This window comes from Sapajus apella, unplaced genomic scaffold (assembly GCF_009761245.1).
Source record: "Sapajus apella isolate SASKATOON/1434 unplaced genomic scaffold, GSC_monkey_1.0 scaffold48, whole genome shotgun sequence".
Classification (NCBI taxonomy): Eukaryota; Metazoa; Chordata; class Mammalia; order Primates; family Cebidae; genus Sapajus; species Sapajus apella.
The window spans coordinates 266,680-288,766 of record NW_022436988.1 but is presented as its reverse complement, the minus strand read 5'-3'; the positions used below and the strand labels follow the sequence as shown (position 1 = coordinate 288,766).

Sequence of the window (22,087 nt, the reverse complement as noted above, 5' to 3'; positions counted from 1 at the left end):
GCCCCCTGTGGCATTCCCCAGTGTGAACACCTTACATTTGAAAGTCAGGAGGTGCAGTGTGGGGTGAAGGCCATGAACAGGCTAGTCTGCCCCGGATCCCACGTGGCATCTGGTGGTCTTGTGCCCTTAGCCTCCTCTGCTCTGTGACAGCTCCTCAGTCTTGATCTTTCCTGATGTGGGGCGCTTAAAAAAATAGGTTGTATTGAGATTAATTCACTTGCCGTAAAATTCACCCCTTAAGGTGTGCAGTTGAGTGGTTTTTAGTGTATTCTCAGACTTGAGCAGACCTCACCCCAGACAGAAGCCCATGTGCACCAGGGCCCGTCACCTGCTCTGAGCCCAGCACTGCCAGCCTGCCCTCCACTCCCGTGGATTTGACCCTGACACTTTGAAGGAGGACTGGCCAGGTGTTCTGTAGGACACCCCTCTGTCTGATGTTTTCTTGTGCATTACTGGAGGGAGCAATGCCAGGTGACCTGCCTTCCTCCATGTGCTGTGTCTGGCCCGTGGCACCCACGACGGGTCCTGCGTGGTCTGGACTTTGATCCCTGGTCTCAGTGGGGCCTGCCAGGTGCTTCCACTGTGAGGGGACTGTGTTTTCCTCTGTAACTTGGAATGTTCCTGCGGGGTACTGCTTCTCCCTCCATCTTCACCTCTGTCCAAGGACCTTGTTGTGTGGGCTGGTGGCGGTTCGTCTTTCCCCACTCTGATGTTCACTGATTGCAGCTCATTCTTAAGGAAGCCTCATCCCTCTCCCCTCTTTATTTCATCATTCACCCCTGCCAGTGTGGACTCATGGGTGCTCGTCCTGTTTTGGGGGTTATGATCTAACGGGTTACAATCAGACACTATGGATATTAATGTCGGGTTACAATCAGACACTATGGATATTAATGTCGGGTTACAATCAGACACTATGGATATTAATGTCGGGTTACAGTCCGACGCCGTGGGCACCAATGCCGGGTTACAGTCCGACACTGTGGGCACTAATGTCGGGTTACAGTCCGACGCTGTGGGCGGGCACCGATGCCAGGTTACAGTCCGACGCTGTGGGCACCAATGCCGGGTTACAGTCCAACGCCGTGGGCGGGCACCGATGCCGGGTTACAGCCCGACGCCGTGGGCACTGATGTTTGTGTTACAGTCTGACACTTGGTGGTTATTAATGCTGCTGCTCAGATGGCTCCAGCTTGGCCACTTCAGGTCCTTTCAGCAGGATCCTTTTCTTTTCTTTTTTTTCTGCCCTGAGCGCTTTCTTTCCTTCTGGTGCCACAAGATGCCCCTGGATTATTTTTCTGCCCCTGCCCCAGCCCTGGAACCTGCCGCTTCCCAGGAGTCTCAGATGCTCTCAGTAGAGAGCGGTGTTTGGAATCCAGGACACTGGGCTTGGCCTCAGCTGCCTCTAGGTCCCCTTCCTCCACTGCCCCCGAGCGCATGCCCCTCCTCGCAGTCCACGTGTGCACAGACGCCGGCTCCAGCCCAGCATCGTCCCGGCCTCCCCTCGCATGCTGCGTGCGTGTCTCTCGTACAGCACTGTCTGCTGTCATGCATCTGATGTGACTTTGGAGCAGCCAGCCCACACCTTTGTGAGCAACAGACTCACCAGCCAGGGTGGCACACCATGTGCCTCCATCTCATCCGGGGCCTAGCGTGTCCAGGTAGTCGCTCGGGTCAGCCCTCCTGCCGCTGCTGGTCCAGGATGCAGACGCAGGCCTGGCATGTCCTGACCGTCACTGGGGTCAGCCCTCTATAAACAGAAAGAAACAACAGGCTTTTGATTCTGACTTCTTTGACTTGGCACAGTGCACTTAAGACTCATCCCAGTGATCTTTCTCTTTACTTGGGAGTGGTATTTTGTTGCACGGTTGTGGCGGTCACAGGTCTAACGTGTCTCCTGCGTGTCTCCAATTCTGTTTGGAGGCTCAGGGGGCTCAAGACTCCTTCCCTGCCTTTTCTGCTTCCTGGAGTTGCCCAGGTTCCTTTTGCTCATGGGCCCTGCATCCACTTTCAAATGTAACCGAGCGAGTGCGGAAAAGGCTAGGCTGAATTACCAGCTGTTTATTGCCGGCAGCGTGGAGGACTCTCGTCTCTCTAACCCGGGGCCCCAAAAGGAGGGTGTCAGGACTTTTTATGCTCCTGAGCAGGGGTGCGGGCGAGGGGCTTGGGATATTCCGATTGTTACTTAAGTGGTTCATGGAAGTCAAGATAAGCCTTAGTTTACATTGTCTGAGGAGGGTGGAAATGACAGACCTTAGTTACTTACTACAAGTCTTTGTTTTTCTTAAAATGGAGCAGGGGCCAAAATGGCATTGGTTTGGACTGCTTGCCTATCACATTAGGGTTGCAGAGAGCAGTTTCAACTGAAAGCCAAGGTATGGTTGAGGTATGCAGTTTATGAGGCAATTACAATGTCACACAAAGCCAGCCATGTTTGGCTGCATCCTTTGCATACCCTGTGCCTGTGGCTCTTTCTTCTGCCCCTTGTGTCGGTCCTTCCTTCCTCCCCCCTTCCTCTGTATATTTATCTACTTACCTGTCTACTTATCAGTCTGTCTAGATGGGGTCTCACTGTGTTGCCCCGGCTGGACTCGATAACTCCTGGGCTTGAGGGATCCTCCTGCCTCTGCCTCCCACAGGCAGACGGACACAGGGGCAGCTGGGACCACTGGTGCGTGCCACTGTGCTTGGCACCTGCTTTTATTTTTGAGGACTCTTGATTGCACCGGGCTGCAGGAATAATCCAGCGCCCTCCCCATCTTAGGGTCAGCTAATTAGCAACCCTAATTCCCCTTTGTCATGTAAAGGAACATGTCTGAAGGCGGGTGCCCCCACCTTTGGGAGGGGCACTGTTCTGCTGAAGACAAGGGTATCGATGGATATGCTGTCCTAAGTGGTTGGGTTTAGGACTTTGTTGTTGTTTATCTGGAGGAACTGGAAGACCGGGGTTAGAGAACAGGAGTAGGCGTCCTGGCCCTCAGGGCAGGTAGCGGGTGGGCCTAGTGGTCTTGGGAGGTGCTGGGCCTGGAGGTGTCCACAGGAACTGTAGCCCCCACCCCCCTACCCGCCCCCGCAGGCTCCCCACAAGGTGAGGTGACGCAGCCGGCTTCCATCCGATGGAGCGGGAGGGGCTGGGCCAGGAAGACGCAGGGTCTGTCTGAGCACGGCAGTGACCCATACGTGAGGGACTTTGTTGTTGCCGTCTCCCCGGGGTGCAGAGGGTGGTGGTTTGTGGCCGTCACTGCAGCGTGAGTGAACAAGTGGCCGAGGGGCAGACTTTGGGCGGCTCAAGGAGGGAAGTAAGCTGTGTTCTCCCGAAGCTCTGGGGTCTGTACCTGGCTGTGGCTGCACAGGGCAGGGCCTCGGGGCAGGGAGGCGAGTGCTCTTGGGAAGGGCCACCCCCAGCCTCCAGAAGCCACCTACCCTCTTTCCCTTGGGCTCCAGCCTATTGTTGTGTCTGGCCCGGGGCCCTGGCTTCTGTCTGCAAGGCTGGCTGGACACTGCAGCCACCTGGGCTTGCTGCTGTGGCCTGGATGCCAGGTCTCTCCTGCCCGGCCGTCTGCGTACCAGAGCTGAGGCGTGGCCCTGTGGTAGAAGGGGGCCTTCCCTCACTGAGACCACAGAGGGTCCCTGCAATAAGCAAGCGTTTCTCTGAAATATGAGATAAATGCTTTATCCACTGGTGATCGTGGTTGTTAGTAAATAAGCCAAGTATACGGCAGCTCGTTCGGCCAGGCCGATGGCCGCTGATGAGGGGCGTGGAGCTTCCACGGCATCCTGGGAGGTCCTGGAATGTGGGTCCTGGCTGTGCTGGTGCTGGAGCCCCCGGCGGGGAGAGCTGCCAGGCCACTCTGATGGAAGCCTCTCATTCCCAGCCGACACGGGCCTGCTGCGGGGGCCAGAGGGGCTCCTCGGCTTGAGCCTTAAGGTGCCCCGGGTCTGCGCCCCTCCCGGCTGTGTTTTGGGTGCGTTGATGTCATGGAACCTGCTCCGGCCTGGGCGCGTCTGAGCCTGATTGGGATGGAAAACGCGCCTGGTGGTTTGTATTGCATTGTTTCTGTTTAAATTGTATTTGGGGTTTGTTTTAAATATACTTAATTTCATTTGCCATTCTTATTTCAAAAGATGCTTCCTATGTTTCTGCTGTATTGTTACTTTAACTTCCTACTGTTTCCATCCAGGAATTTCGACATTTATCATGGCTCTCAGTGACCACGCTCTAGGGGTCCCTGCTCTTGCCCTCTCTCTCACTGTAGACGTCCTTCCACTCCCAGGCAGGGCCTGTGAGACCCGCAGGAATTTCCCCAGAACCCAGGCCCTCTTGGCCTTCCAGCTGCTGCCCCGCCCAACCTCCAGCCTCTCCCCGAAGCCCCAGCTGCAGAGCAGTTGGTCACAAGGCCCGAGTCACATGCCCCAGCTTCTCTGAAAAAGTGCAGAGTCCAGCCGCAGGGAGGACTTTCTCAACTGGCCCTGGGGCCAGCTGTCCTGCCCCTCCGTGTTTGCTGCGGGCTCACCTCTGTGGGCTGCTCACAGAGACCACTCCTGCCCATGGGCCTTCCTATCCATTTCTCCTGTTCCCAGGACGCCTCCCACCTTCTTCAGTCTGTGCCCAGCACCCTGTGTCAGGGCCCCCAGCCCCTGAGGCTGGACACGTTGGAGGAGACTGCGGCCCCAGAACCTGAGTCAGGAGTGCAGAGCTCTGTGGCATCTTCTGGGCTGTTTCCAGGGCCTGGAGTGGCACCTGTGCCCAGCGCTGGAGGCTGGGGGACAGTGCTCTCTCTGATAAGTCCTCTGAGTTTCAGCTCTGGGGCTGTAGTTTGTGGGTCTCCTAGCTCAGCAACCCCAGACCCCCACCCAGGGGACTCATGGGGCCGAGGAGAGAGGAGTGCGGAGAACATAAAGTGCCTGAGAGGTGTGCTGTGAACCCGGAGCGAGGCCAGTGGGCCTGGGTCTGGGGCGTCAGACAGTGTGAGATGCAGGAGAACAGGTGGGATGTGGCGTGCATTGCGGCTGGCAGGGCCGGCGCCTCGCACACGTGCCCCAGAATTCAGGGGAGTCAGGGGAGCTGGTGCTGATGGTGTGTGCGCTGTCAGGCTGGAGTGGGCCCTGCTGTCTCTGCAGTGGGACCCGTGCACTTTTCCTTGGCTGAATGTGTCTTTTCCATTTCGCTTGTTTAACAGAACAGCTGGTGAGAGGGCAGAGCTGGCGAGAAGGGACAGAGCTGGCAGGGGGGCAGAACTGGTGAGGGGGGGCAGAGCTGGCGGGGGGGCAGAGCTGGTGGGGGGGGCCAGAGCTGGCAGGGGGGCAGAGCTGGCAAGGGGACACACACCTGGCATCACATTGTCCCCAGTGCGTGTGTCCCTGGTGTCCTTGTCCCGTCGAGTCAGGCCCCGCCCCACGGCTCAGGTCTGTCGCCTTCCCTGGAATGCAGCAGAGCACTTGGCCCCTTGGAGGCCTGGAAACCAGGAACCTGGGAGGTGCAGGCGGCCCTGGAGGCCACTTGTTTCCACGTGTCCGAAATTCTCTCTGTGGTTTCTACCTTCTCGGTTTAGGCTGGTAAGAGGCGCAGTCTCTCAAGCCCTCCTTAGAAAGGACGATTGTTCTCCACCACCCCAAACCCCCTGTGTTCTGTGCAGTGTCTGATGAGAGCGTTAGGTTATTCATAGTAACTAAGCTGTGTGATCTCACCAGAGAATGTAATGAAGCCCAAGGAACCTGGCGAGGGCCGGGAGAGGCCTTGATCTGAGTGTGGCTGTGGCTCTCATAGGGGCAGCACCTTGGCGTCTGTGGGCAGTGCGGTTATTTCCTACCTGGATGGGGCCTCTGCTGGACTCCCTGCCTTCAGGGCCTCAGGCCCCCCTGGGCACAGTGGGTGCACGTGTGTGTGTCTCTGCAGACTTGGGCTGTGTGTGCAGCATGGTCTGCAGGGCCTGGCAGTCCCAGCCCTGGGGCATTTGTGTTAGCCACCTTGGTTTGCCCCCTGTCCAAATGCTGCCAGTTCTTGCCCTCCAGGGTCCTGCATTTCTGCCTTTTCTTTCACTGGACCTCCCCACCTCCCGTGCCGCCGCACCACAGCAAGGCCAGGTGCATCCTGCGCCAGGCCCCGTCCGCACGGCTCTGGTTCTGTGCCCTGGCTGTGCGCCGTCTCATGGCTCTCGTTGGAATCAGAGTCAGCCACCCGCAGCTCCCGCAAGACGTCCGGCGTCTTGGGGATCACATGCATCTGTCTGCAGCCCCTGGGTGCCCGAGCCATGTATTGCCTGCGGGGCACGTTGGAACCCCAAGTGGGCCTGAGTCATGAGAGAAGAAAGGCTTTGTCGTCGATACTGTGTGGTCTCTACTGTTTTGATTTCTTTGTGATTAATCTTTTCTCTTTTTCAAAGTGCCTGAGTCATGAGAGAAAGGCTTTCTCATGGATACTGTGTGCTCTGTACTGTTTTGCACATTTCTTTGTGATTAATCATTTCTCTTTTTCACAGCGCGCTGCTGATCACCACAGTGTTTGACCGAGACGTAAACTGCAGAAGAGCAGCCTCTGTAAGTTTTCTCATTTGGATGTTTCCTTTCCTGAAGGTGGGGTGGCCTGGGCTCCCAGATGCTGCTCCCTGCACGGGCGCCTGGCCAGCTCATCCATCCACAGCAGGAGCCTCGGGGAGGGAGTTGCTGAGAGTGCCCATCCTGGGCCGACCACTGGTTCCTACTGTCTCTGGGTGTCAGGGAGGGCTATGGTCTTCAGCATGTGAGGGGCAGTCAGGGTTAAGTCCCCCCACCCCAGGCATCCTGAGAGCTGCAGCCATCACTGCTGGGGGTGCTGGGTGATGCAGGCGAGTGGACGGGCCCGATGACAGGTCTCAGCGCAGGCAGCCACATGCTGAAGACAGGGAAGAGAAGTGGGTTCTGCCTGGGTGACCTGTATGTGGCAGCAGGACGATCGCTCACCAGGTGGCTTTGAGCCTCAGGAGGGGCTGTTGCGAGCAGCAGTCAGCTCTGCTTCTCCCGGCCATGCTCGCCCAGGCCTTGCGGGATGTGGGAGCTTTCAAGCACAGATGGCTGGTTTCCTCCAGAAAGAGCCCTGTGACATTTGGGGTGAGTTCTGGATGTGAGGAGCATAGCAGGCTCTGCTGTGCTGAGCAGACTACTTCGTTTGGCCCAGAGCTGGGCTGGAGTGAGGCCTGAGTCTCTTGGACCACGGAGAGCTGGCAACTGAGACAGTGGACGAGTCTCAAGTGAGTCTTTATTTTAGATACGGATAAGGAGCTGAACATGTTTTAAGAGGTGAAGAACAGAGAGGCAGCACTCTGCGAAAGATGGAGGGGTGAGGTTGGCTTTTAGTGGTGGGGTGGGCCCCACTGCTCCCCCTGGTCTTGAGCTGCTGGAACTATGTCCTGGCTCAGTGCAGTTGGATTAGGGGGGACCCGTTGAGGGAGCCGTTCACACTCCCTATTGCTGTCAGGCTCGGGGGCTGTTGGGCTGGGCAGAAGGGGTGCTGGGGCCTGGTGAGGACTTCCTGTCAACCCGCCTGCAGTGTGGGTGACTCGGGGTCCAGCGGGCCTGGTGAAAGGGGTGCAGGGTGGCTCGGGTGAATGGGACGGTGCAGGTGCAGCGCTGGTTTTCTCTCTCAAATGCAGGAGCTCAGACGACAGCTAGAAGTCTTTCTAGCTCAAAATGTCTGTCATCTTCTGTAGCCTCTGGTGGCCGGCCTGCTCTCTGTATCCTGAAGTAGTTAGAAGTCTTCCTCTGCCTCAGGTTCTTTAAAACTAGGGAGAATTCACCAGGAGAGCTCAGAAGCTTTTTTCTGTCCCTGAAGCTGCTCTTATTTTGTCCTCAGCATCAGTAGAAAACCTCGTAATTTTATTTGGAAAGTCATCACATTTTTGCCCTGATATTTACCCAGAGATAGTAATTGTAAGACTGTTTGAAATACAAAATTTTATGTTAAATCTGTACCTAAAAATGAACTTTTAGATTTTCTTTACTGCAACCTGAGACATTTCATGAGAAGCAGTAATAAAATTAAAGTGCTTATGCATTTGTGAACCCCGAACATGAAGTGAAAAAAAAAATCATCTTTTTCACATTAAAATCCCTTTAAATTGGCAGCAAATCTTTTTTGTTAAATATGAACTGAGTGCACCTTGCTTAGCCAGTAGCTTGCAAAATTAAAATAGCCAAAGGTAAAAGGTACCTTGTTTGCAGCTTATTTGGAAATGTAAGGATTGAGTGCCTCATAATTGAGAATCATCTTTTTTTTTCAACGGTGGAGCTGCTGCTTCAGATAAAGATATCTCGCTCTTTCTGGCTCAGCTTGGACTGCTGTTTGACACTGTCTCACGGTGTGAGGTCACTCCTGCGGGGTCCCCAGACTTTTTCTTTAGCACCTGCCGGGAGGCAGCAGTGAAAGGCACTGAAGTCCCGTCCCTCCTTGGGGCTGGACACTGTCCCTGTCCCCTGAGCTCTAGACGCTTCGCAGTGCCTTGGTGCTCCCATGTCGAGATTGGCCACGGCGTGAAAGCCACGGTAGCAAAGGCCACAGTCATCCACCCGCTATTCGTGACCCCCCAAGCAGCTCTGTGGGGAAGGTGCTGTGGCTGGTCCTCAGCATTGGCAGGAGCATGGCAACTCACGTGGGCAGGGTGTTAGTGAGCTTGTGAAAACAGTTCCAGCCGTGTTCGTTGCTGAACGCTGGTTGTTCTGCATATTGGAAGGAATCTAGCAGGCTCCAAACGTGCTGATGCTGCAAAAAGACCTGTCCCCGGCCGAGAAAGAAGGGCAGTGGAGATGGGGTTCGGTCACCTCATTCAGGTTGAGGAAAGGAGTGGGGGTGGTGAGGGGGCCCCCACTCACAGTTAAAGTGAGGCACTTAAAGCCTCTATTTAACGGAAAAGATTTTAAATCTTTTTCATCCAGCACTTCATTTGATAGTGTCTGAACTCTATATAATTTGTGACATATTTTGAGATAATTGGGCTTTACATGCAATTTTTTTTTTTTTTTTTTTGAGACTGTCTTGCTTTGTTGCCCAGGCTGGATGCAATGGTGTGATCTTGGCTCACTGCAGCCTCCACCTCCCTGGTTCAAGCGATTTTCCTGCCTCAGCCTCCCAAGTAGCTGGGATTACAGGTGCCCGCCACCACACCTGGCTACTTTTTGTACTTTTAGTAGAGACAGGGTTTCACCATGTTGGCCAGGCTGGTCTCAAACTCCTGACCTCAGGTGATCCTTCCGCCTTGGTGTCCCAACGTGCTGGGATTCCAAGCATGAGGCACCATGCCTGGGGGAGGTTTACATGCTGTTTTAAGGACTAAAGCCCGGAGAGCTCATGCATGGTTCACCATTGCCTCCATGATAAAATCTGTCGGAACTGCAGTGGAGCATCACAGCCTGGACATGAACATCCAGCTGGCCCACCAGTCCTAGTTATATACTTCCTTGGTTTTACCTGTCCTCGTGTGTGTGTGTGTGTGTGTGTGCGCGCGTGCGCGCCCATGCGAACTCAAGCATTTAGTTCTGTGTGATTGGATCACATGCAAATCTGTGTATCCATCACCACAATGAAGGCACACAGCAGCCCCGTCTCCCCAAGAGGCCCTGTGCTGCCTCGTGGCCCACAGCCCATGCTTTCTTCCCCTCCTGATCCTGGCAGCCACGGTCAGCTCTCTGCTGCTCATTCCATTATCTTGGGAACGCTGTGTAAATGGACCCTGTGGCCTCTAACGCTGTAGCTTTCTTCTCTCAGCACAGCTCTCTGGAGACCCAACCCAAGTGTGGTGGGCCGTGCTGGCTTTGCTGCTTCTGTTGCTGAGTGGTGCCATGCTTTGTGTGGCCGTGTATGTGTTAGGGCATCAGGACGGCTTCCAGTCTTGAAGCTGCTGTCAACATTTGTGCTCAGGTTTTGTGTGAGTGTAGCTTCCATTTCTCTGGGATAAATGCCAAGACTATAATTTCTGGGTTGTGGTAGTTGGACATTGAAACTGCTTTCTGGAGTGGCTGTACCATTCATTTCACACTGCCGTCTGTCAGCAGCCCTACTTCTGTCTGTCCTCCCCTGCATCTGGCATGGCCACTGTTTATGTGTCGGTCTTTCTGACAGGTGTGTGGCAATGCCTGCGTTTCTGTCATGCCTGGTGATGTTGAGCGTCTTTCATGGGATTATTGCCATCTGTACCTCCTCTTTGGTGAAATGTCTGCTCAGGTCTTTTACCCATTTTCAAAGTGGATTGTTTTTGATGTTGTTGAGTTTTCAGCATTCTTTATGTATGTGAGAGTCCTGTATTGGATTTGTGGTTGGCTTCTCCCAGTCTGTAGCTCATCTTTCCATCCCCTTCATAAGGTCTTTCACAGAGCAAGGCTTTTTAATTTTGCTGGGGTCTCGATCAGTTTTTTGTTTTTGAGGATTGTGTTTTCAGTGCTTTTTAAGACGCTGGGACTTTGTTAAGGCTGAGGAACTCCACCTCACCTGGGTCCCAGGGATGCTGCCCCGTGTTTTCTGTTCCACTGGTCAATCTGCGTGTCTGTCCTGCCAGCGCCGCCAGGCGGCTGCTGCGCGTGGTCAGCCTTCGCACGGGGTAGGGCGGTGCCTCCCAGTTTCTTCTTTCTCAGGATTAGGGCTTTTCATTATGTGCTTTTCCTCATAAATCTTGAATTTTCAAAACATCTTTTAGACATCACTGGAGTGGTACGCGTGTTCCTAAACGGTGCACGCCAGATTGACATTACAGTGTATCTTTGTTGCATTGCCTCTTGGTGGGTTTTGTTTCTTTCCTAATGAATTTATTGCAGAAGTTACAAAATGGCAAACAGCAGCAGGCAGGCCTCCCTCCCCACAAGAGCTGCCCGGAGCCCTCTGCAAAGCCAGCCTCCTCCAGTCTCCAGCCCGGCCCGGGGTCTGCCTGGGAGCCACCCACCTGGTGTCTGTGTGACTGGCTGGAGGCGGCGGATGCATCCGTTCATTTCCACTGGGGGTTGAGGGACAGACCCTGGGTGGCCGCGTTTCAGTTCCTTTACTTCCGCCGTTTGTGTGTGCCCCTCCTCCCAGCAGCCCTGCCTCTGCCTTGCTCTCAGGACGCCCTGAGGCTAGTGTTGTCAGGGATCCTGCTTCTCCAGAGCCTGCTCCCTGACCTCTCCTGTGTCTCCGGTCCTGTCTGAGAACTCGGAGCCTGGGTGCTGTTGGGAGGGGTGGGGCACCAGCTAGTGATACACAGGAAGGGACGTGTGACTGTCGCTTTGCCCAGGTAACCTGCTCTGCCTGCTCAGGGCCTAAGCGGGGCAGGGTGTGGGGGAGGAGGGGCTGTTGGGGAGATGAGAGGCCTCCTCCTGTTTTAGCAGCCCCTGCTCTGGGCCTGTGCTTGGCCTGGGGGCCTGGCCTGGAGAGCCTGCTGGTACCGTGCTGTGGCTGTGGGCAGAGCGCCTTCCCTGGAGGGCGGCCCGAGGTGCTTCACAGAGCTCCCGAGGAAGAGTTACCAGGCTCTGGGCTCTGATTTAACCAGCTCGCCTGTCTCTCCGGGCTGACAGGTGGGGCCTCCGTAGGGGTGCTGCTGAGAGGCTCAGTGGTAAAGGCCACTTTTCAGGATGTGTCTGATTTTATGAACTTGAATTCTTAAACTGTGGTTTTAAAGAGCACCAGGACGTAAAAACAGAGTGACATGCCTTGAGGCTCTGTTCAGACAACAACGAGGGCTTTTATTTAAAAAATAAAGCCGTGGGTCACTGACTGTTGTGCTGTTTGTTCTGAACTTGCCTCTGGTGTTGGCGGAAGCTGCCCTCGCTCACCTGCTGTGTTTGTTCTTTGCTCCGCAGGCCGCCTTCCAGGAGAATGTGGGGAGACAGGTATGGCCGCTTTTACACACCTTTCTTCCAAAAACTTCCTGTAGGTTTACAGGTAGGAATCCTGAAAGCTATAACCCCTGTGTGTGCTTGCTCTGTGAGGAGTGGGCTGCAGAGAGAGAGAGGAGACCTGCACGTGTAGCAGTTTACACACAGGCCGGAAAGCTGTGCTGTACGTGTGGCCGAGGGCCACGCCATGTGCGCTCTGTTGGCGTCAGCTCCTGCCTCATCCGGACCCTAGCAGGGCCCGAAGCTGACTCCCAGAAGTGGTGGACCCCACGACCCTTATCATGCTGGGTTGCTTCCGCTGCCCTCTGACCCTGGCATCTGGTCATGGGTCAGCTTCGCCTTGAAGGGGGCCCTGAGTTATTCATGTTGTGTGTGATGACATCACATCTTGGGCGTGTGGTCAGACCTTTCAGGAGAGTGGGACCAAGGCCTGGGCTGGACCTGGGTGGGGTGCAGGGTTCCCATGAGAAGTATGCCAAGAAAGGCTCCGGAGTTCCCAGACAGCAAAGCAGAAGCGGCCAGGGTCTGGGCTGTGGCCACGTGGCATGGGGGTGGCATGAGGTGGACGTGGGTGTGCGGACCCTTCTGACCTTCGGGGAATCCTCCAGGCAAGGGTGTCCGACTTGGAGTGGAAGCATCGAGGCCACGGTGATGGCAAAATGAGTCTGAAGGAAAAGCTGGATGCCAGAGTCACCTGGAGAGGCAGGTGGACGAGGACCAGGAGCGCCGGGGTCTTGTGTGTGTTATTGAAGTGGTTCTGGGGGAGCCTGGCATCAGTGGTGTGGGCAGCTTTTCTGTAGATGGGCCCAGAAAGGGGCGTGACTTCCTGTCGTTGGCCCAGGGTGGCCGAGGCCCACCCAGCGTCCTTCCAGTGCTGAGGGGGTTTGCATGTGTTTGAAGCCCTGAGTCCTGGTAGGAGCCCATTCACTAGGAAGAGATGCCAGCCTTGGAAGGGTAGCCTGGGTGTGCAGACAGCAATAGCTGCCCAGGCCGAGGAGAACGGGAACGAGGTTTGGGCTGTTGAGTGGAGAGTGTGGCTGCTGTGACGAAGAAGGAGCTTGCTGGAAACCGCTTAGCTGAGCCGAGGGACTCTCCAGCTTCCTGGAAAGCCATTGCCCAGGAGAAGAAGTCTCCCTGTGCCTGGGCTTCCAACCTTGGCAGAGCACCCACTGGAGAGGGGCGTGCCAAGGCCAGAGCCCGGGGGGGGGCGACCATGCTGTGTGGGCTCTGGGGCACGCTCCACCACCATTGTGCTCTGTTCCGGGTTCCCGGATGCTTCTTCCTGCGAGGAACAGCCAAGGGGCTCTGGGGGCTCTGCAGCCGAGCCGGCTGTATGTGTGTGTGTGTGTGTGTGCGCGCGCGTGTGTGTGCAGGTGTGGGGTGTGATGTTTGTGTGCAGGTGTGTGTGGAGATGTGTGTGTGTGGAGGTGTGTGTGTGCAGGTGTATGTGTGGTGTGTGTGTGTGTGCAGGTGTGTGTGTTGGGGGTGTGTGGGGTGTGGAGGTGTTTGTGTGGTGTGTGTGTGTGTGGTGTGTGTGTGGGGGTGTGTGTGGGGTGTGGAGGTTGTGTGTGCGCAGGTGTGTGTGTGGGGTGTGTGTGGGGTGTGGAGATGTGTGTGTGTGCTGGTGTGTGTGTGCAGGTGTATGTGTGGTGTATGTGCGCAGGTGTATGTGTGGGGGGTGTGTGTGGGGTGTGGAGGTGTGTGTGTGCTGGTGTGTGTGCGCAGGTGTATGTGTGGTGTGTGTGTGTGCAGGTGTGTGTGTTGGGGGTGTGTGGGGTGTGGAGGTGTTTATGTGTGGTGTGTGTGTGTGTGCAGGTGTGTGTGGGGTGTGGAGATGTGTGTGYGCGCGCAGGTGTGTGTGTGCGCAGGTGTGTGTGGGGTGTGGAGATGTGTGTGTGTGCCGGTGTGTGTGTGGTGTATGTGTGTTGGGGKGTGTGGGGTGTGGAGGTGTTTATGTGTGGTGTGTGTGTGTGTGCGCGCAGGTGTGGGTGTGTGGGGTGTGGAGATGTGTGTGTGTGCCGATGTGTGTGTGGTGTATGTGTGTTGGGGGGTGTGGGGTGTGGAGGTGTTTATGTGTGGTGTGTGTGTGTGTGCGCGCAGGTGTGTGTGTGGGTGTGTGGGGTGTGGAGATGTGTGTGTGTGCCGGTGTGTGTGTGGTGTATGTGTGTTGGGGGGTGTGGGTGGCTGGATTTGAGCTGCGTTACCCTTGTCGGGGCAGCTCAGGTTGGGGCTTGATCATCAGGGAAAGGAAAGGCCTTTCTACTTGGTCTGAATTTAGGCAAGCAGCCAGAAGATGGGACATTCCCGTGGGTGCAGGAGTCTTGCACCTGAGTCCTGAGCCTGAGCCTGTGGGCCTCAGAGCCCCCGGCACTGTGACCAGCGTGCGGACGGCAGCAGGAGCCTCATGGAAGAAGCCGCACAGATTTTGAAGAGACAAACTTTGAAAAAGATTGGAGACGCACAGATGCAGTGCGTGCCCCTGCCCCGCAGGGCCATGTCCTGCCGAGGCTGGATGGAAACCCTGGAGAAGAAGGGCAGGCACTGGCAAAGCAGGCAGGAGTGGATGGGCTCCATAGCACTTAGGGAGGAGCCTAAGGCACCCTCAGATTTGGAGCTGGCTGTTTTTAATACACACATTTGGAATGCAGTTGTGAGAAGTGCATTTACAGTAGAGGCTGCTGGGGAGTGACAGCAGCAGAGATGGGGGGTGGACACAGAGCGTTCTGGGGGCAGTGACAAGGGACCAGCTTCTCCGTCCAGGCCCGTCTTGGCTGGAGTTGGAGGCTCCGGTCCGGAGTGGTCTCTGCCCTCTCCCCACTGAGCCCAGGGGCTCTTGAGCAGGTGGTGACTAACCCATGGGCAGCTCCCATGTCCAGGGCCTGCCGGGCATGCCAGCCCTATGACCCTGCTCCTTGGCGAGTGCTGCCCAGGCCCTGGCACCGTCAGGCCCCTTGCTTATCGCCACAGGTGAGGAAGTTGAGGCTCAGGGCAGCTGAGCCCACCTCTCTGCTTGGAGCCTGCTGTCCTAGCTCCAGCCCTGCCAGACAGAGCCTAGGCACCTGTCTTGGCCTTGCTTTGTTCTTGCCATGGGGGATGCTGGGCACAGAGTCTCCTTGTGCTTGTTCTTGGTGGGACCTGGTCCTGGGCCACCCCTCGATGTTTCCCTGGGCTACCCCTCGATGTTTCCCCTGGGCTCTCGCCTGATGTGGTGTGGGGACGTCAGTGGGTGACGTCCCAGCTTGTGGCTCTGCTGTCTTTCTGCAGAGTGAGCCGCAGCTCCTCCGCTCGGGTGCAGATTGCTGTCCTGTGCACAGTTAGTGAAGGACCCTTGTGCGATCTCCAGCAGCCTCAGGCAGAAGTCCATGGCATCTCCAGCAGCCCAAGCTCGTAGTGTGATTCTTGGGAGGGATTTGCTGGAAGAAAGCCGGTTCACTTGTGAAGCTGTTATATGGAGGTGTGAGGTGTTAACGATCAAGTGTGGGTGTGATGATGAATGCGTTCGGGGTGTCAAGGGAGGATCTGAATCCCAGCCTCGGAATGGGCAGGCTCGGGAGATCTTTAAAAAACCCTGCTGTGGTTTATAGCTGTAAGGCTGTGTTTGGTTTAAAGTTTGTCATTTATATTTTCTTAGAAAACTATTTATGTTATTTCCAGAATTTTTAATACTGGAACCTGAGAGTGGTATCAGTTACACCATGCAGGCTTTGGGGCTGGAGCTGAGGCTCCCTGGGAGGCTGCTGTGGGGTGGGAGGAGGCGCCGCCTCGCCCCTGTCAGAGCCTCGGGGGCTGCTGGTCCTGGATGCTTCTGGGGTCAGCTGTTGCCACCCACCAGCCGGTCAGTGCCTTGCCTGCCCGGGACAGCTGAGCGAGGCCTGGGCTCTGGTCCAAGCTTCGTAAAGCAGGCAGGCGCCTGCGTCCCTGACCTGACCCAGGCCCACTCACTCCAGCGTGTGCGAGCTGCCAGCTTTGTGCCCACGTGGGGCTCGGACTGGCTGCGGTCAGTGCTGTAACACTGTTGAAACCTGACGTCCCTTTATGGTGTGTGTTTTAAGGGAAGGTCTCTTAAAACGTATGGAAGTTGAAATGTTTGAGTTGTTTGAAGAAAATATAAACACTCGATAGTGCTTTAAATAATTGAGCATAGTGTTGCCTGGGTGGACGGTCGGGACGTCGCGGTGACTTCAGAGTCCTTGGTGAGCAGCTTCTGTAGCATGTGGCTCAGCCGTCTGCATCAGGCCTTGGGGTCCAGGAATGTCAATGTCTGTGGATATGATGATTGAACTTTCTGAAATGCCTTTGCTCATTCAAATTCTTCTTTTTCCCCCATTTCACTTTTTTATTAGGGCACTTTTCCTCATGGTATTGATATTTTGACCACGGCTGATTATTTTGCTGTCGGTAACAGATGCAACTGTTTCCTGGTTATAAGGTAAGTTTTAAATGTGTATCACAAAAATAGAATAGTCTAAAATCAGATGTCAAAAATCAGTTTCCACCGTTTTCTATCTTCATCCTGTAATGTCCACTAAATGTAATGTAGTTTTTGTGTGAAAAATTAAGAATGAGAATGGGGCCGGGCACGGTGGTTCATACCTGTAATCCCAGCACCTTGGGAGGCCAAGGTGGGCGGATCACGAGGTCAGGAATTCAAGATCAGCCTGGCCAACATGGTGAAGCTTGGTCTCTACTACAAATACAAAAATTAGCTGGGAGTGGTGGTGAGCACCTGTGATCCCAGTTACTCAGGAGGCTGAGGCAGGAGGATCACTTGAACTGGAACCCAGGAGACAGGTTGCAGTGAGCCGAAATTGTGCCACTGCACTCCAACCTGGTGAAAGAGCCAGACTCCGTCTCAAAAAAAAAAAAAAAAAAGAATTGGGAACAGTTACTGGAACTTGTATTTCATGTTGATTGGACACACTTCGTGCTTTACCACGCTAGATAGGGGACTTCTGCTCACGTTTTAAAGAGGGGCTGCCAGTTTCAGGAACGCGACCTCGCCGTGAGTGCTGTCAGTGGGTGTGAGGTTTTGCCAGTGCTGGCTCTGTGCAGGGCTTGGAGTTTGACAGGAAGCAGCCACAAGCACAGCCGCACCTTCTCCGTGGTGCATCCCCCCTGCCACCGCCGCTGGGTGTCCTAGATGCTTTCCCAACATGAAATCTTGGATTAGAAGGGACTGTTTCTTTTTCTGCTTCAGTAAGAAAAAAGTGATCTGTAGATTGTTTAGGAGATGAACAAGAGGTATTTAAGAAATCAGGTCAGAAACAAATGTTTAGCACCTGTAATTGCAGTTTACAGAAATGTATCAAATTATTTCAGTTGTGTAATTAGGTACTGGGAAATTACTTCACTTGTCTTAGTTGATCCGGTGCAGCAGAAATGCAAAAAAGGGTGAGACTTGATGAAGTGATTTATTTGCCTTGAATTAGGACAAGCAGCATGTCGGCTGCATTTTTTACATTATTAACCATTAAATACCCTAAAGATTGAATTCCCAGCAGCCCTCAGGGTTTCTGTGCCTACTGCACGGAAAAGACATTTCTCTGTCACCGGCCTGGGCAGAATTTGAAAATGTAGCGTTTGGCCTGTTTCTCAGGAGGATCTTTGAACACATTTACCTGTATTTTTATTCCCTTTCCATTTTTCTCAACATTTAATGTCCTTTTTTGGGCTTATCAGTTCTTTCCTATTAATACTTGGTCATATATTTTATGTGGAAAATCTACATAAAATGGCCGGGCGCGGTGGCTCATGCCCGTAATCCCAGTACTCTGGGAGGCCGAGGCAGGCAGATCATCTGAGGTCAGGAGTTTGAGACCGGCCTGGGGAAACCCCATCTCTACTAAAAACACAAAAATTAGCTGGGCATGGTGGCAGGCGCCTGTAATCCCAGCTACACAGGAGGCTGAGGCAGGAGAATTGCTTGAGCCCAGGAGGCGGAGGTTGCAGTGAACCGAGATTGCACCACTGCACTCCAGCCTGGGTGACAGAGTGAGACTCTGTCTTGAAGGAAAAAGCAAATCTACTACCTTTTGCCAAGTTTATTGTGTAAAATACCTGGCAGCTGATGGAAGCCTTGGCATATTTTCCTTGTTTCTGAGGTTTCTTAGCCAGCCTAAGACTCGCAGGTAATTCGCTGTGTGCATTTTATAAAAGTGTTTGCCAACACATGACCTGGGCCCAGGTGTGCCTTTCCCCAGTGTGTTTGGCTTCCTAACGAAACCAGGCCCTGCGTACAGACCAGACGCCACCTGTGAGGATGCACCAGCAGGAAGGCTCCTCCAACCATGAATATGGCCTCCAGGGACTGCAGCACCATGGGGCCTCCCTGCCCCCGAGGCAGGGTCCTGCTGTCAGCCTGGACCTTGTTCAGCAGAAGGCAGGACTGAGCACGGCCCAGCGGGGAGGAGAGAGAGGGCCCTGGGCCCTGGGTGTTGGGGGCCTCTGAGCCATAGTGAAGAGTGTGGATGGTCCTGAGGGCATGGCACTTGGATGGTCAGGTCTGTGTTTTGAGTGTGTCACTGTTGCTGTATTTGGTGACGGGAAACAAGGAGAGGGCGTGGGGACTCCTGGGAGAGGGAGAGGGTTGGGGGTCTGAGGTGTGCCCACAGGAGGAAGGTAGGCATCGTCAGGGCATCACAGAGGGTTGGCACCGCTCCGCGGGTTGCGGGCACAGCTGAGGGCGATGGTGTCGCTGCGGGTAAGGTGGTCAGGGGCTCAGCTTACACGTGCCGGCCTGAGTGAAGGCATCAGCCCTGCTGACAAAGCGGAGATGTTTCCTCGGGAAATTAGAGCTTCTTTCTTTTTTATTTTTTTTGGAGACAGAGTCTCGCTCAGTTGCCAGGCGCCAGGCTGGAGTGCAGTGGCGGGATCTCGGCCAACTGCAACCTCCACCTCCTGTGTTCAAGTAATTCTCCTGCCTCAGCCTCCCAAGTAGCTGGGACTACAGGCGCCCACGATGCCCAGCTAATTTTTGTAGTTTTAGTAGAGATGGGGTTTCACTATATTGGCCAGGATGCTCTTGATCTCTTGACCTTGTGATCTGCCCGCCTTGGCCTCCCAAAGTGCTGGGATTACAGGCGTGAGCCACCGCGCTGGGCCAGAAGTTGGAGTTTCTGACACAGACTGTAATTGAACGAATGGAAGGGCCCCCGGGGAAGACGGGCAAGTGAGGCGAGGAGGATGGGGTGCCAGCCGGGGCCCCGCTCTCCTGTTCATCCTCACAGCCTCGTCGAGGGGTAAATGACATGCAGCGAGCCGCACGGGTGCAGAGGTGCATCTTTGTAAACATTGACGTGTGTGAATTCGTATGTGTGACCACAGTCAAGACGAGGAAAGACCCAGGTTTCCCTTCCCTCCCACACCGCTTCTCCAGACAGCCCTGGACTGTTGCAGTCACCGCAACCGTGTCTGTGTTTCCCTAAGCTCCGTGTGAATGGGGCGCCCTTCTCACTCACACTGGCGTCCTCTGCTCTGAGCTTCCTGCAGGTCGCCCGCCTGTGGGGACCGCCCCGCAGGCACCCAGGTGCCAGATGTGTGGTGTGCAGTGTGTCTCCGCTCCCCTCGTGTGTGGTGTGTGGTGTGTGTCTGTGCTCCCCTGGTGTGTGGTTGGTGGTGTGTGTGCCTCTGCTTCCTTGGTGTGTGGTGTGCTGTGTGCTCTGTGTGGTGTGTGGTGTGTGGTGTGTGGTGTGCTGTGTGTGGTGTGTGCGGTGTGTGGTGTGTGTTGTGCTGTGTGTGTTGTGCTGTGTGTGGTATCTGTCTCTGCTCCCCTGATCTGTGGTGCACGGTGTCTGTCTCCACTTCCCTGGTGAGGGGCTTCTGGCCTGTCCCGAGTGCAGCTGTGGTGACCTTGTGTGTACACGCCTGTCTTTGGGTCCGCGCTCTCGTTCTGTGGTGTAGATGCCCAGGGCTGAGTGGCTATGCTGTTTTTTTTTCTTTTGAGACAGAGTCTTGCTCTGTCACCCAGCTGGAGTGTGGTGGCGCAATCACATCTCACTGCAGCCTTGAACTCTTGAGTTCAAGCCATCCTCCCACGTCTGCCTCCCAAGTAGCTGGGAGTACAGGCACATGCCACCATGCCGCACTACTTTTGTGTTTTTGTAGCGATGAGGTTTTGTCATGTTGCGCAGGGTGGTCTTGAACTCCTGGTCTCTAATGATCCACCTGCCTTGGGCTCCCAAAATGCTGGCGATACAGGTGTGAGCCATCACACCCCCCCGGGACTTTGTAAGAAGTGCCACATGGCTTTCAATGTGGTGGTTCCATGCACCCCTGGCACTGGATGAGAGCTTGGGGCCCAGGGTCCTTGCTGGCATGGGGGGTGTTTGGTCTTTCAAGCTTGGCCACTATAGTTGGGTGTGGGAGCAGCTCATTAACTTGTGTTCTAGTGACTGATGATGCTGTTTCAGCCTTCATCCTTTTCAGGGGCATGTTTAACATGTCTTCCGCCCATTTATTTATCAGCTTAGTCGTTTTCTTCCTCTTGAGAATTCTTCATGTATCCTGTACACAGTTTCTTTTTCAGATGCTTCTTCCTGCTCTGCGGCTTTCCCTGTCAGTATCCCGTGTATTCCTAAGTCAAAGCCTTTTGTAAAAGAATCAGCTTGGAGCTGGGTGGGGTGGCTCACGCTTGTAATCCCAGCACTTTGGGAGACCGAGGCGGGTGGATCACCAGGTCAAGAGATCAAGACCATCTGGTCAACATAGTGAAACCCGATCTCTACTAAAAATACAAAAGTTAGCCAGGCATGGTGGTGCGCACCTGTAGTCCCAGTTACTCAGGAGGATAGGCAGGAGAATCACTTGAACTTGGGGGGTGGAGGTTGCAGTGAGCCAAGATTGCGCCACTGTACTCCAGCCTGGTGACAGAGCAAGACTCCGTCTCAGAATAAAAAAAAAATTCAGCTTTATCCTCGTATATCGACTTTATTACGTATAATTTACATGTGGTAAAATTGTTAGTTTTCAATATGGGTTTAAGTATGGCGGCAGGTTTGGCACATCAGAGCAGTGGAATGACCACCACCGTGGTCAGTGTGGCGTACAGCCCCTCACTCCAGGAGGCCCCGTCCTGCGTGACCCCCTGACCTGGGGCTCGGCCCTCACCGCAGGAGGCCCGATCCTGCCTGACACCTGTCCTGCAGCTGCATGAGTTTAGAATCCATGCAGGTGGCCTCTTTCATCCGCCCCCTGCCTTATCAGCTCCCTGTATTTCGGGGTTCATCAGTGATTCCCCTGCATGGGTGCCCCAGCAGTTGAGAGCTCTGAGCCCTGCGGGTTTGGTATGAGCACATGGCAGGGCATCTGTTCTCCCTGGGTGCCTTTCTGGGAGTGGGCAGTCATCAGGACTTTGGGTGTTTTGCTCTTCCTGCTATTGTAAGTTTCCTTCTCTGATTTCTGGTATCTTCAGCATTGAGCGTCCTTTTAAAAATGCTTTTTATTGTATTTTGCTTCTGTTGTTTGGCTTTTTAGTGGTTTTGTATGTTGGTATCCTATAAACTTCTCAAACCAAGGAAGCCTAAAAGTGAACTGTTGGCCTCTGTATTTCCTGACTTGGTGAATGACATCCCGTCCACACACTCAGCTCACTTCCTGCTTTTCCTTCTCCCATTGCCCTCAGCTGGCTGGTGACCTAGATCTGTCTCTTCCACACCCCTGATAGGCCCCAGACGTGCCCCATCGTGGGGCCCTCTCTGCCTTTACCTCACTTCCAGCTGCCTCTGTCTCACAGAAGCCTCCGAGCTGACCCTGCACCCTCAGGCCCTGGTGTCTCCCATCTATGCTTTGCCTTTGGGTTCTATCTGCTTTCCTCTGGCCAGAGTCCAGTCTCCTTCACACCTCTGCCTCCCTACCTCCCTCCAACCCCTCTGCCCCTCCCACCTTCTGGTAGATTACTCACCTTGGTTCTTGTACGCTTCTTCTCTGGGTCCTTGCGTGCCCAGGACACACCCTGCTGCCTTGGCTGAGGACTCAGGAGCGTGTCTCTTCAAGGGCAGTTGCTAGGTGGTGCCCTTGGCGCGTGAGCCCTCAGGTGGCTTAGCCTCTGTCTGCTGTTCTACGTGAAGTCGCTTGCTGCCTGTCTGCTTCTCTGGAACCTTGCTCTCTGTGACCCCTGCTGCTGGGCTCCAGGGCATGGCTCGGGTGCATCGGCCTCCGGGCGTACAGCCCTCGTTCCCTGCAGCACCTCTGTGCTGGGGTCCTGGGTGACGTGGTTCTTGGCGGGCGTACGGCCCGTGTGCCCTGCAGCACCTCTGTG

The 22,087-nt window shown here is 54.8% G+C and overlaps 1 protein-coding gene across 5 annotated transcripts in view; it reads left to right on the top strand.

Moving 5' to 3' along the window:
• Positions 1 to 22,087, top strand: part of TBCD (tubulin folding cofactor D) — a 186,415-nt gene that overhangs the window by 113,641 nt on the left and 50,687 nt on the right. For all 5 annotated transcript variants that reach the window (XR_004257686.1, XM_032241194.1, XM_032241191.1 and 2 more), the window contains 3 exons: positions 6,480 to 6,537; positions 11,797 to 11,826; positions 16,176 to 16,261. Coding sequence is in view for 4 of the 5 variants with exons in the window: in XM_032241194.1 (XP_032097085.1) it covers positions 6,480 to 6,537; positions 11,797 to 11,826; positions 16,176 to 16,261 (174 nt within the window). In the remaining variant the exon portion in view is untranslated. The remainder of the gene's footprint in view (positions 1 to 6,479; positions 6,538 to 11,796; positions 11,827 to 16,175; positions 16,262 to 22,087) is intronic.